Source organism: Bombus flavifrons, chromosome 6 (genome assembly GCF_040668555.2).
Source record: "Bombus flavifrons isolate JBK064 chromosome 6, iyBomFlav1_principal, whole genome shotgun sequence".
Classification (NCBI taxonomy): Eukaryota; Metazoa; Arthropoda; class Insecta; order Hymenoptera; family Apidae; genus Bombus; species Bombus flavifrons.
In genome coordinates, this window is record NC_138447.1 from 17,023,612 (window position 1) to 17,038,408 (window position 14,797).

Consider the following 14,797-nt stretch of genomic DNA (forward strand, 5'->3'; position numbering starts at 1 on the left):
ATAACATCATAAATTTCAATAGACATCGTAAATCGCTATACTTGATGTTGTTGACAGTAGTTACTGTCGATTTCTAAACTACAATATCTGTCGTTGGGCGAAATTTGCATGTTTGCAACAGCACGACAATCTGCCAAATGTTTAGTAATAGAACTCGAACGCACACTCGTAACACGACGTTATTAGGAAAGCTAAGAAAAATCAAACGTCCAAACTCTAAACTATCACGTTTCAACCTTGAATCAATTACGTTTTGAGTTATTGTCGTTGTATATTTAATAATAAATTAGAATAAAGAAGAGTAAAAGGACTCCACTTCCACAAGGTGCTCACGCACTTATGCGGTTTATAGCGTTAATATTTAAATTATGGTTAAGCTGAATACATGTTCTGACGAACGAAGTATCTAAGAAAAATGTGACGCTGACAACATATTGCCAAAGTGCCGTGGTTCGTAAGATTGACAGATGTTTTCGAGCTCGACAACGGTTACGACGAAATTCAATCCCACACTAAAATACGTCTACGTGTAAGTACGTATCTATCGCAACGATCGACTTCCAATATATGTATTAACTGTTGTAAAAGTATTTGAGTTATTAATGTTTCCACCTCTGCACTTGATCCCGTGATCGTTCCAATTATTCTTTCTACCGATAATTCCGAAAAAAGCTAAACTGCCGGATTTCTCTTATAAACGAACTTCTTTAACCTCTTTTTGTTTCAATTGTATCACAAACAGGTTCGCAAAAGACGTTCAGATTCGTCCGTTTTCAATTTAAATCGAATCGTATTTTACTTAACTGAACATCGGGCACTGAATTTGACAATATGTAGATTCGTTTTCTCTCGCGAAAAAATCATATTTTACATAACCTTTGTCCTGCTTTACAGTATTACTGCGTTCGAATGGAACTAACGAATCGTTAAACGCTGAACCTGAACGTATTCGATGAAACTTTCATTCAACGCGACTTGCCTCGTAAGAACTCTCTTTTGCAGCTTGCAAATGCCATGAAACGTTGTTTTAGAACTTGCCTCATCCGTGCATGTCTTTAATGTTTTACTTTGCATCACATAATCTCACATAATCTCTAGGCGATACCTACCAGCTAATTCGAGTCACGACTAGAGATACGAGCTAAAGTCGGCATTGCACGTGTGCTGTATGCCACCCAAGTGAAATAAAACGTTCTCTTAAATTTTAATTATTCGTAACGTGCGCTTCAAACTACTTTTACATCAACGTTGATTTCTTCTCGCATTTTGCATTTATACGGTATTATACACGTAACAATTTTTAGGGAAATAATTAAATGTTACTGCAATTTTAAAATTAATTTGTCACAGCGTATATTAGCAATAGAAAGAGAGGCGAAATTGTGCTTTTTATGCAAAATTGATACGATCGAGACCATGCAATTCTGGGTAACGACAACGAATTTTTACCAACGCCGTGCCATTAACGCGAACTCCGTGTACCAGGAATGGAAGCCCATTAAATTCACCGCCAATTGTTCATTTCACTTAGCTTTTTCGATAATTCTCTCATTTTCATAATATTCGATGCAAAGCCTTATTCATGTATGAGCAACGATGAATTTCGAATTGTATGAAAAATGGAACGAACTACTATACAATGTGTCCCGCAGTACTTCGATTTTTCAAGAAACAAAAAATTCTATAAGAAACTGATTATTTTTGAACTTGACTTTTTCAACTTTAAATAAAAAAAAAAACTGTTAATTTAAAGCTTTAAAAATGATCTTTTTTTTGAGTTGGCATAGTTAATGTCAAATAACTCAATTCTCGTATTTATAATCTTTAAATGTAAACAAGACAAACCTTACTCTTGTCATATGCATACGTAGAAAATATAAATACGGCACTCGAATCCAGAATTACAGGAAAATTCACACACTCCTTCATATTTATTATAGGTTACGTTAGTTTCATGTAACGGTGCTAAATGACAAATATGGATGCTTAGCGACGATTATAAACTACTCGAGATGGCTAGAGGGCAGCCTGCTCCCAAAGGAGGTCTTGGCTAAATAAAACGTAATATGTTTAGGAACACTTCGGGATGCTGCCTAAGCGTTCTAAAATTATCGGTTGAAGTTAAAGTTTTATCGGTTAAAATCAACGTAGGAATATAAACTGCATCCTTTGCTCGTCTTTTAGAATAAACATGACATTTTTATGATCAGACAAAGGTTAAAATATCACACGTGTAAGAATGCAATTGAAATTCAAAAGGAGAGTAATCTTTAAGAAAAAAAAAAAAAAAAAAGAAAAAAAAACAATCCCTAAAAGTATCTATCTTATAAAGAAAGCTGATGCCGTGAAATAATCTTTTCTTCAACAAAATTTGTCTAATATTTAAAATACAACTTCGACAGAAAATTTCGGACTTAAGGAATAAACCAATAGTAAGGAATTTGATTAATTTTTTTAACTAATTCTGCTCGTTTTTCTACCCTTCGATATTTCCTATCAAGTCGAACCTATTCCGATTTTTTTCGACGTCGAAAATCCTCAAGCGACTCTTATTGAATTCAAGCAAAACCGTTCTATTCTCTGATAAAATATCGGAACTTTGTCAAAAATGAAAAGAAATAAAAGTAACTTCGGCAATACTTCTGCTCGTTGTTTTCAAAGTGATTGATAAAAATAGGCGGTTTTTTTTGATGGAGAACCTAGTACAAGTTCATTTTATGCTTAAACATCCAACATTTTATGGTTAAAGGGTCGACATAGCCAGTAATTATGAGGGTTAAATTACAGAGAAAAAGTCCTTTGACCAGAAGAGAATTACTTAAGTGACAAGAATTGAACATAACAACTAAGCCATTATTACAGTCAATTTGATCGTCACTGTTCCTTTCATACTTCACTCTCTGACATCTAAATAATAAAGTTAAGAGATAAAATTAATTAAATAATTAATTAATTTCATAAAATTGATATCGACTTCAAAAGACAAATTTTATTGTTGTTAATTCGCAGTAATAATGCTCCTGTTGCAAATAATCACTGATGTAACAAATAACCGCAATCAGTTATGAAACAGTTCGAAACAGGCGGGCTATAAAATCTGAATGACACGAAATTATCTGACATTTACCCGTCAATCGTTCGGGTTTAATTAAATCATTTCACGCAATCGTATTAACAAATCGAGCAAATCAATTTGTAGGTATTGTTTCTTCTCGATAGTCTGTCGTTCCATGTGATAATTATGCGTTTGATCTTTCCACGAAAATTCACCTGAAAATGCAAACAAAATTTGATTCACAGACATGAAAAAGAAGAGAAATAAAATGTATTTTTTTCCACTTTTTTTTTTTATATGACCAATACCGCTCGTTTTTTTCCGGTGTCAACTGCAACTCACGCTGTACATGACGTACATCAATTACACAGATCATTGCTCATCTATGGATGGTGAAAAAAATGTGAAAACGTTGCTAGAGTTGGCGTAAAAGATAATTACGTAATAATTTTAAACTTGAATGCTTTTATACGAAACATTTCTATAATCTTTCAATTTAACAACTGTTATTAAAGCGATTTTATAGTGAAATTACATTGGCATTTAATTTTTATAAATTAAAAGCATAAGAAAGGAGCAATAAAATAGAGGATACCGGCCCTTGTTGCGGCATTAACAGAAATGGCAATAACTGCTGAAGCAACATATAACGAGACTGTTATTCGATAATGTTTTTTAACGAGGATTATTGGAATTTCTAATTGCGAATTCTGTGAACGATGAGATAAAAGTGAGTGCAAATTTAATTTTGCTGAATTTCTCGATAATTTGATTGATTAATCACAGAGATCAATACTTATTAGCGCCCTATTTTTATTCCTCGTAAAGAGATTCCATAAAATTGGCGGAATTCTGTTAATTCACGAAATTCCTTATTCCCGAATTTATTTTCAAATAAATAGCACGGAAATATTCATAAATTTGTTGATGTAAAACCTGTATAATATTTATGCGAATATTATACCTATTCTTTATCTAAACATGTATGTCCATGAATCACTCAATTAATCATCTTAATTAATCATTAATTACAACGTAATAAAAAGTCAGATACATTCTACGTTGCAAATAAAGGATTTTATCGTATGAACAGTCGAATGCTCCATAAAGCCATCTTTCATTTTATGCAATAAAAAGGCACAATGTTGAAGAATTTTCTTTGTTTTTCACTCAACGTACATGTTATTGCCACAATAAAGAAAAAGCTATTAGACCTATCTATATTTAATATAGAAGTAAAGTTAGAAATACGAAATGTGATAAAGATGTCCAAAATATTTGAGAAATTTAACACCGATACGATACAATTTGAGATATTTTGTGTTTAATATTATACAGCTTTACACATCGTGAGATAACAAATACAATCTGATTTTCCTTCCGTCGCTTGAAACGTTAAACCGGCGTACCTTCGAACCATTTACGTCCTTATATTTTGTCGTTATATCAGAATGACTAGACTGTGACAAATGATTAGAGTCGGTGACAAATCACTGTTGAGAGAAGAATATCGTATGTGTGCCAGAAGGGACACTGATTTTATGATTTGATCTTCACAAGAAATATTTCCCGCGAGAAATTTCTAATTCTGAGGTACGTAATTTCAAATTTCATCTAACGTGATTGGAAAATCTAACTTCAGTTTATAAGAGAAGGAAAGAAAGGAGAAAAATCAGAGTTGTTGAAATAAGATCAAACTAAATTTCCTGATTAATAACTTTGTCGGTGAAAATAATGATTTATGAAACAATGTCGTGTTTCAAAGTAATGCGTATTAAATATTATATTAAACAGAGAGGAAGCAAAACAGACAGAAAGAAATAACGTCAAACTAGATTTTTATATACCCATATTCAAAAACTTATAATTGCGTTGGAAACTCGCAACGTAAACTAATTTATCATAGCTTCTTCAAATTTTATTTCCTCTCTGTACATGCCGTTTCTCCACAAAATGCGTATCAGGATTTGTCTTTGTCATAGTATTTTCACTTTATAACAATATTTCGCTTTAAAACAATTCTATTAATAACACAGTGCACAATGAAGTAACGAGTATCTTGACTTTAATAGATTCATGAAATAACCTCAGAATCGTATTAAATTTTCCGTGGAATGGCAATGGTTTACTTAATATTTCGTTGAAAATCTGTCCAATATCTGTAGGGCCTGAACTAGGGAAGAAAGGGGGGGGGGGAAAGGTTTCGCAGCGACGAACAAATCTAAAATGATGTTAATATGGCAGTTGTGAAAAAATTCAATTTGTATGGTCGTTAGTTATTTTTTTATGGAATTTCACGATGATAAATTCCAGAATCTTTAGGCTTCGCGAAGTTTACATTTGCTCCAGAAACATCAGAAATTAAAATCCGCGGAAATACAATATGCAAATTACCTGTTATGCAACTTCGTTGACATTTCAACATATTCTACATATTGCCGTTCTATCTTTCACGATAGTGAAAGCTTTTGCTGAGCATTCAAGATAAAATAATATAAACTACTGGCAATCTTTATTATTTGAATTTTATATTATTTTGTTTTCGAATGTAATATATTTATTTTGCATAGTAAAAGTATTAAATTTCGATAAGGAATTTAGTAATACTGTCATCGCGATCAACATGTTTCATGAATTATCTCATTTTATAACGAAATATTTTTCCTTTGCAGTGATGCCTATGTTTGTTTTCTAAACAAATGAAATAATATGAAAGATAAAAATTTACAAACAATTAAAATATTAAAATTCTAATCTGCCCAAATTATTTCAATCAAATAATTTAAATTGTATCATCATAAATAAATGTTTCACCATTCGCAGAAGTTATTTACCCGAAATTCAATATTAATTCTCAAAATCTAATAATGACTTTAGAAAGCATTTTATTGATCTCATTATATAGCAATGGCACCCCGAAAACCTCGAAGAATTTCATAAAAATGTACGATATCTGAATCGTATCCTGTTATCTCGCCAAAATTAAAATTTCCAAATATTCACCCCCGTTTTATATAGGTACTGTGTGCTACGAAATTACAAATAGAGTGAGACAAATTGGAATGTTGTTATAAACTGTCTGCATGCATGACAAAAAGAGAAATTTTACGTGATAAGCGAAAACAATTTAAAAAAACATGAACGCCTCAATGGGACAATAACACTTTTTTCTCGCGTATACTAGAATTTACCCCCTTCGGAAAGCTGTGACTTGCGATTAGAACCGTTTACACAGCGAGCTCGATAAGCAGTATTGATTCGCGTGAAAATTTTCCTCAAACCACGGTTTGTTATCGGAATATCGCCCAGTTCAACTTGGTTAGCTTTTGTGCCATCGGTATCGGGTATCTTTACAACGCATTGCTATTTCCTATAACGATCGGATGATTGAGAGAGGTAACCAACTAGTGCTCGTATTTCAAAACACAGCTGCCACTCTCGAGCGCAATTACTTGCGTAGTTCATACGATCGCGTGAGAATTGCCTCAGGATGTAACAACAACAACAACGACATACTTGGATATTTATGCTTGAAGAACTGTAGAAGAGATACGTTCTTGAAAAACAGACAAATTTTATTTATGAAACGAAATTATAGGAATTATAAGAAACAAAGTCCACTTCGTGTATGTTTAATAATTACAACTTCTATTTAATGTAATGCCAGTGTTAGAGATTGTATGGTTTTTTTTTAATTTTACGTAATAAATAGACTACAAATCGAAACAATCGAAGCTTGATCGTTATACAATGCGTTGTATTGATTATACATTGCGTGATTGAGTATGATTTATAAGAATTTTAACTACTATGTCGCTAGTTTACAATTATTTCAAACGGCTTGTACGTTTTAAAAATGAATTATACCCACAGTTACAATTCGTAGAGACTCCAGGGGCGGCAAATGGTTAACGAAATCGCAGGAACGCGCCGATGTTGAATCCGTTTGTCAATGTGCACGAACGCGCATATAAATCCTTTTACGAAAATTGAGTCCTAGGCAACTCTTTCAGTAAGGAAATCCCAAACACTATTCTACGATTTCACAATTAGTTCCTACTCGGTCGTTCAATTTCTCAGAAAAGAGGAATAAAAGAAGAAACAAATGAAAAGTAAAAGGAGAAATAATAAACACGTCTTTTAATCACGAGTAAAATTAATTAATAAAAATTCTTCCGACTTGTTTACTTTGAAACGAATTGAAATGAGAACAGTTTATAGATTGATTTTGTGAATTTGCGAAAAGTTTATCAACCGTATCGATAAACGAGCTAGCGAGTTACTCGAAATGCGAAACAGTTGTTGCTCGCATCACGGCGCGCCGATAACTGAACACCTTTCGACGTTGCGGATTCGCTAGAGGTCGGTGGAAGGAAAGCGAGTGGGGTTTAGATTAATATATTAATATAAAATATAGATATAAAATATAATATAAATAAATTAATCGTTAACCGAACAAAAATGATTGTTAATTGCACGTTGTTCAGTTATACACATACGAATAAGACTTATTTTATGTATTATTTTACAGAATTTTGATAAATTATTTATACTTATATAGAATATACTATCGTTTTCAAATCCTTCACAGACGTCTTGTGCTAGCTCAAATTAATTGAACATCATCGCTCACAAACAGAATCACAAACAGATTACACGTGTAGATAAACTACTAAATCTTATAAAATAAACATGTATACTTATTCAATTCATATTATATTCAAATATTAAGAAATATATATACATACACATATAATGTATATATAATTATATTTCACTATAATAAATATAGTATTTCAATATATTTAACTCGCCATCTGCATACTGGTTCGTTTTTAACTAGTAATTTTAAATAATTTTTCATTTTTCTCATATTTTCCTTTCTTCTTCAATTTAGATTTAGTTAAATAGATTAAGCTGACCTGTGGCAAATAAGAACTATCGGATCATATTTTAGAAACTGAAAAAGTATTCAAGAATTTTGAAAAATTTTTTAATGCACAATAGCCTCTGAAACACTACATGAACTTAAACGGTCTAGTATGCATTGCGGACGACATCAGTAAAAATAAGATTACAGCCGGAAGATTATATACTATATTTCATTATATTTCATTTCAGACGATGTAATCGTACATTTTACTTTTATTATGCTTATTAACTGAAATTTAGTTTTCAAATATTTAATGGTGTAACTTCAAAATCATATACATAGCGTATTAATAAAAATATATTATTATTACTGTTGTTATTTTCGCTTAAAAATCTAATTTAACTTGTCTAGTAAAAATCTAAAAGTTTTCATAAGCTCTATCTGTGTGTATACATAAATATTTGAATGTAATAATGAGAGAGAAGAGAAAGGTATTATATGAAACACAATCATATCAACCGGTGTCGAAACTTGCTCAAAAATTGAGTCGTCAGAAATCAACATGGACGACAACAAAGTTCTTACGAGATAGGCAGAGATAAGTGAAGTATCTCTGTTTCTGTCTGAGACATTCATATCATATCACGCATGAGCAGAACAAAAATCTTGTCTTCCATGTTGACTTTTTGGATTTGTTTGTACGACCTGCTTGTACGACATCATACCTCCAGAGTCTTGAATACTTTCCATGCATATACAGGGTGGTTGGTAATTGGTGGTACAAGCGGAAAGGGGGTGATTCTACGCGAAAAAAGAAGTCGAGAATATAGAATAAAAATTTTTCGTTTGATGCTTTGTTTTCGAGAAAATCGACTTTGAATTTTCGCTCGGTACGCGTGCGGTACGTTATAACGGATCTCACTATAGATCGTTGTCTCGATGGAAAAATTAAAAAAAAGAAAAATAAAAAAAAAAAATTTTTATTCTATATTTTCGACTTTTCTTTTCGCGTAGAATCACACCCTTTCCGCTTGTATAACACACTTAAATATCTTGTATCTATATTTGTACATACATACATATATATATATATATATATATATATATATTTATATATATATATCTTGTGCATCTCTTTCCACTGGTTTTGAAGGAATGGCTGAAATTAACTTAAAACTAGATTAAACGAAATTGAAAGCTCTTATATAGACCCTACCTATCAGGAACCTAATTCTATCAAAAATCTAATGATTTCCTCACAAATCTTACCTATCAGAAATCTAAAGGATTTCTTTATAATTTCTGTATATATGTACAAAAATTTAAAGATCTATTTATGAAAATACTATCAATATAAAAGCAAGCATGATTACCAACACTAAAGTGATACTTTATCTTGCCAAATTCCCGCCTAGCTGACTCCTGATTGGCTGGAGCGCGAAATTATATTATCATTAAAAAGATATATTATAAAGTAAAATGTACGCATATACTGTTTTTTTTTCTTAATATTATTTAATCAAACATTAATTGCGAAATATGTATTATTTTTAACGCAATATTATTAATATTATTAATCCTAGGAACTAATTTTCTTTTCCAAGTAATTTTTATTTTTTATTTCTTTTATATTATTAAATATTTCAACATATAACGTGGAATTATAAAACATTAAATTATTCAAATTTACTATTATTTGCAACTTTATATAAAAGATAGTAATCACATGGCACGTGCACACAATTATAATTTATACATAGAAGCTATAACAGCGTTTAAATATCTTTTAATTACAAATGTTCTAGATAATCCTGTTTTTTATATTATCGGATTGTATGTGGATAAACAACATGTTTTAATTTTACTTTAAATTTACTTTTATTATTTTGGCAATTTTTTATTTTAGAATCACATTCTTCTAGTACTCACCAGAATGCATCGTGATTTGTGCGCGTGCGTAGTTCCGTTCTTTTCTCTTCATCAAGGCGGTGAGTGTGGAGACTTTCGGTTTGGTCGGAGCGAGGGTAATGCGCGGACGAAGAGCACTGCGGAAAAGGTAAAGTGTGAAGGGAAAAAGGAGAAGGAAGCACAAAGTGACACGAAGAAGGGAAAATAAAGGGTGAGCATACGAGGAGAAAGAAGAAAAGAAAAGCGGAAAGAAGGCAGGAACGAGAGAGAGAGATACAAATAAGAAAACTAGAAGAGAAGAGGTTAGGAAATCCGAAGCGCGGCAAACAAAGTAAGGTAGGGAAACGACAGATGGCGAAAAACAGAGGAAGACCAAGGGTAAAGCGGGAGATAAGGCAGATTTTAAAAATACACTGGATAAATACAGCTTGTCAGAAAAAGAGACACCAAACAGGGAGAGAGGAATGGGGGTAATGATGGAAAAATGGAGAAAATGGAAAGGGGATTCGAGGCAATGATAAAGGAAATAAAAGGTATAAGACTTATAGAATAGTTGCTTATAATACTAGTTCAAGAAATTAATATGAATAACATTAAACATCTTGATATCATAATTTATTGTTATAAAACAAGTCAATATTTCGAATATTTTTTATGTTTGTATACAGTATTTAAAATGAGCGGTTTTTATCAAATGAAGCATATTGACAAACTTTTTTACAGGATATAAAGAAAGTGGCAGCAGAAAAAGTGCGGAAAGAGCCAAAGGATTCATCCAAGAATGTGATGCGTGAAGTACGCATTCGTAAACTCTGTTTAAACATCTGTGTCTGTGAATCTGGTGATAGAATCGTTCGTGCTGCAAAGGTACCAGTTATAGATGTTTTTTGTATTTTGTTCATTTCAAATTGTTTTAACTTCTTCGTGTTCTTTTATTATATCATAATTATTGACATATAAATATATATGTACTATATACATATTAGAGATATAGAAACACACATATACATATGTTTCTATATCTCTAATAATAAAAGTTGGTTTCTTAAAAATTAATCTGTTTCGTAATTAAATATAGATTAATATAAATAACGATTTTCAAATTAAGGAACAAATTTTTCATTTCTATTAAGATTTTTCAAACTTTTGTAGGTGTTGGAACAATTAACTGGACAGCAACCTGTTTTTTCTAAAGCAAGATACACTGTGCGTTTATTTGGTATTCGCCGTAATGAAAAAATTGCAGTATATTGTACGGTAGGAGGTGTAAAAACAGAGGAAATTCTTGAACATGGATTAAAGGTAATTCTATCACTGATAAGAATGTTTTACACTCAATTTCTTTTTAAGTGTTCAATTTTGCTTTTCCTTTTATAAAGGTACGGGAATATGAATTGAAAAATGAAAATTTCTTTGGCACTGGAAACTTCGGTTTTGGTATTCAAGAACACATTGACTTAGGAATTAAATATGACCCCAACATTGGTATTTATGGCTTGGATTTCTATGTCGTACTTGGACGACCAGGTTAGTTTATTACCATTTGATATTCTATAATAAATCAATTTATTAAATATATGCACATCTGGCATAATAGTTACTACTATATTCAAGTTGTATCTATATTTATACAATATGTGCTAGAATATAGGTTTCGTATTTGCAACTCATGCCCACTTATAATACTGGGTGTGTTACTTAAATGAAGCTACAGTTTACATTCATATTTATTTGAATATTAACATTGTTGTTATAATTCTATTTTGATAAATTAAGAGTTTAAATTGCAGAATATTTATTTGTTACGTCGCATGAGATGGTCCGTGCGACGTCCTCCATTGTCTGACCCGTCAAGGCCCAAACACCGTTATACAGACCCTCTGAACTACAGATCAGTCACTTGTGCTCAGAAGTCAAGTCAACAAAATCGCCAAGTCGAAGACAGTCAATCGACAGAAGATACATCATCACAGTCGCCAACACGAAACGAGTCTCAGGTCGTACTCATTCGTAGTTTGTTATTTCACATACGTAACATTGTATCACATTGAAGTTGTTGGATCTTTGAAAATATATATTAACCTGTTAATATCAGCGTTATATTCATTCAACCACCCTTATCATCTTAACCGAAATAAGGGATTGAACGAACGATTCGTGGCGTCGATTATTCAAATCGTAACGGGAATTTTCGACTCCCGTTGGCGCGCTTTTTCAAGATCGCGTCTCCTCGCGAACGGTCGAAAGTTCATTATCCTTTTACTTAATTTTAGAACTAAGAGCTATTTGATGCTGTAGACACTTTATTTTGTATCAATTCATCTCTCTAACAAAATGACCTTTTCTTTTTTGTTCTAATCGAAAATTTAATAGAGAATATAAATCTCTGTAGATGACTTAGACATTCAGCCCTTGATCTTCAGATCTTGGGAGGTATCATAACTGAATACCTTAATGCCTGAATTATTAGTTTTGGATAAGTTAACAGATTTTTTCATACCATTATCTTTATTTGCAATCTATATGCATAGATTTATTTTAATTAATATATGTCGGGTTTTACATTGGAATTAGGGTTAGGGGCATGAAACGAATCTTCGTTTGGATTACACAGTGTCGTTATGCAATAGAGAAGACATTGACTAGTGCAAATACGATTATTATAGGATTGGACAAGTAACCGTCGTAATTAGATACTCGAGAAACTAATGACAATGATCCTAGGTTCGATAACGAACCCGCGGTCGACGGGATGATAGATGAACGTGCTTACAAAATCTAAGTCGGACGCGTAATATTCACTGATCGTAAGGGGTTACCCTTTTCGTCGATGAGATCGCAAGAAGGAATGACTTTCCGTCCCGACGATGCCATAGAGGAAAACTATGATGGGGTGTGTCTAAGGACACGAGATCATCGGATTCGTCGAGGATAGCCTTCGTTCAGAAGGTGAGGGACATTGGCGTTGCTGCTAATTGGTCAATCTCCACATCGGTGGTTAGAAAAAGATGCTAGCTGCCCTCCAGGGAAAGTTGCTAGTGGGAGACGTCGTTCGTTGAAAAATAGGTCTCCTCTATCTTTTCGTAGTTGGGACAAAGACTGTTTGTTTGAAGGACTTTAGGTAACTAGATCTTAGTGTTTATAACGGCCCTCGGGCTAGCTGATCACGTACTGTGGAGACGAATCGACATCTGGCAATCATCTTACTCGAAGAATAGGGTCTGCGTGTGGCGAGCCACGGGACAGAAACCGTTGGAATGTTTACTGTCGCGTACCGCCACAAATATTTCTTTTAAGGAGAGCTATAAAATTACTCTATACCTTTGTTAGACAAAGCGTCCATCCCGTGACCGCGGCTACGTTCGGCGACTGGCTATCGCCTCGAGCCCAAGCTCATTATCACAAATCTCGAACAAATACAATCGGATCGAAAGACGACAATTGTTTAATTACGCCTATGATAGAATCTAGATCACGGTGTTAAGGGATTTTCCCGAAGTTCCAAAGGGAATGTTCCGATGTCCTTTCATCTCCGACATATATTTTACAACCTGTTAACGCGGTGTTATATCAAAACAATCACCCCTATTGTCTTAACGGAAATCAGAGGATCGATCAACTCGTGGTGTCGATTATTATAATCGTAGCGGGAATTTACGACTCCCGTTGACGTGATATCACGCGAACGCGTCTCCCCGCGACTGATCGAAAATACAATGACAGACATTGTCGAATACTAATTGAATAAAATCATTTAGTTAATTTTCATAGAATTTGATACTTCTTCAAGCCTAATAAATCCTTTGATAGATCTAACGAAGAATATTATTCGCTACATAATTAATATCTGTATCACGTACATCGATGCAAGCGCTATTAAAGAAAAAAGAGCCATTTTATGTCACAGCTATAACGAGTAAATTTACTCGTTTAACTTGAGAGGAATTAAAAAAGAACCTGACATTTAAGTAAGTATTAAATAAGAATTTTAAGTATCGCAGACAGTGAGTAGGTGTCATTCAAGAAAAAAGAACATTTTATTTTTTAATTAGCACGAGTAAATGAACGAATATCGATAATATAATATAACGCATCATATGAATTTTATCTGTCTGATTATTTAATAGCTTAACTTATTTCACAGTAACGTCATCGACTGCCCTTAGGCTCTTTTCCCTTTTTGTCCAAACTCATCGATAGTCGAAAACTAGTATCATGTAGGTGTGAATTTAGTCTTAGTTTGTAGAAACTATTAAAATGATAAAAATGGATATCGTACTAAATCGTAAAAGATGCCAATTTACGATAAAAATTAAGAAATCGTTCAATTTGATTTTGTTACAATGGAAAAACCGCCTCCTGCTATGTCAAAAAATCGTTACCGTTTGATTAACAAACCGACACCTTGTCAAGTTATATAAGGAACACGGAAGTCGCGCGCGAGCTCTTTTGTGCCTGAAATTCCGGAGAGTGAACATCGAAGAAGAACATAAATATCAGGTAAGTAAGAAAAAATATCAAACAACAACATTGTAACGAGTAATTTATAACGTCTAAACCATTAATTTACAACACTTAAGCTATTAATTTATAACATTCAAGCCATTAATTTATAACATTTAAGGAATTAATTTATAACGTCTAAACTATTAATTTACAACATTTAAACTATTCTTTTCTAACAATTTACTATTAATTTATTAACTAATTCAATGGATTAATTTATTAACATTTAAACTATTAATTTGAAACATATAAACTATTGTAGTATCGTGGTCAGATTGTCTAAGAAATATCGGGTGAACTATAAACAATTTTGCGAGAGAGCCTAAGTGCCGACAGGCCGAAAGGGTCGGGAAACTTCAATGGGCCAAGCGGCCCATCAATGTGTCGTCGGTCCTTCAGTCTAGTGATTCCGCGGAAAAAGGCGACGTGATCAGGATCGCGGACGGTTATGGAAC

The 14,797-nt window shown here is 32.7% G+C and overlaps 2 protein-coding genes across 7 annotated transcripts in view; one reads left to right on the top strand and one right to left on the bottom strand.

Annotated features, from left to right (window-relative positions):
- Positions 1–9,942, bottom strand: part of Sytbeta (Synaptotagmin beta) — a 97,633-nt gene extending 87,691 nt beyond the window's left edge. For 3 of the 6 annotated variants that reach the window (XM_069114499.1, XM_069114492.1, XM_069114495.1), the window contains exon 1: positions 6,927–7,366. The gene's annotated coding sequence lies outside the window, so the exon portion shown is untranslated. Of the gene's footprint in view, positions 1–3,127; positions 3,271–6,926; positions 7,367–9,857 lie in introns of those variants that run through there. The other 3 variants (XM_069114493.1, XM_069114494.1, XM_069114497.1) reach the window with 3 other exon arrangements.
- A 170-nt stretch (positions 9,943–10,112) lies between these two features.
- LOC138180542 (large ribosomal subunit protein uL5-like) lies at positions 10,113–11,925 on the top strand. Its single transcript, XM_069114501.1, has 4 exons — positions 10,113–10,703; positions 10,989–11,138; positions 11,216–11,363; positions 11,627–11,925. Exons 1-4 carry the CDS (start codon positions 10,623–10,625, stop codon positions 11,680–11,682), a joined length of 435 nt encoding a protein of 144 aa, XP_068970602.1. The 5' UTR covers positions 10,113–10,622; the 3' UTR covers positions 11,683–11,925.
- The last annotated feature ends 2,872 nt before the right edge of the window (positions 11,926–14,797 follow it).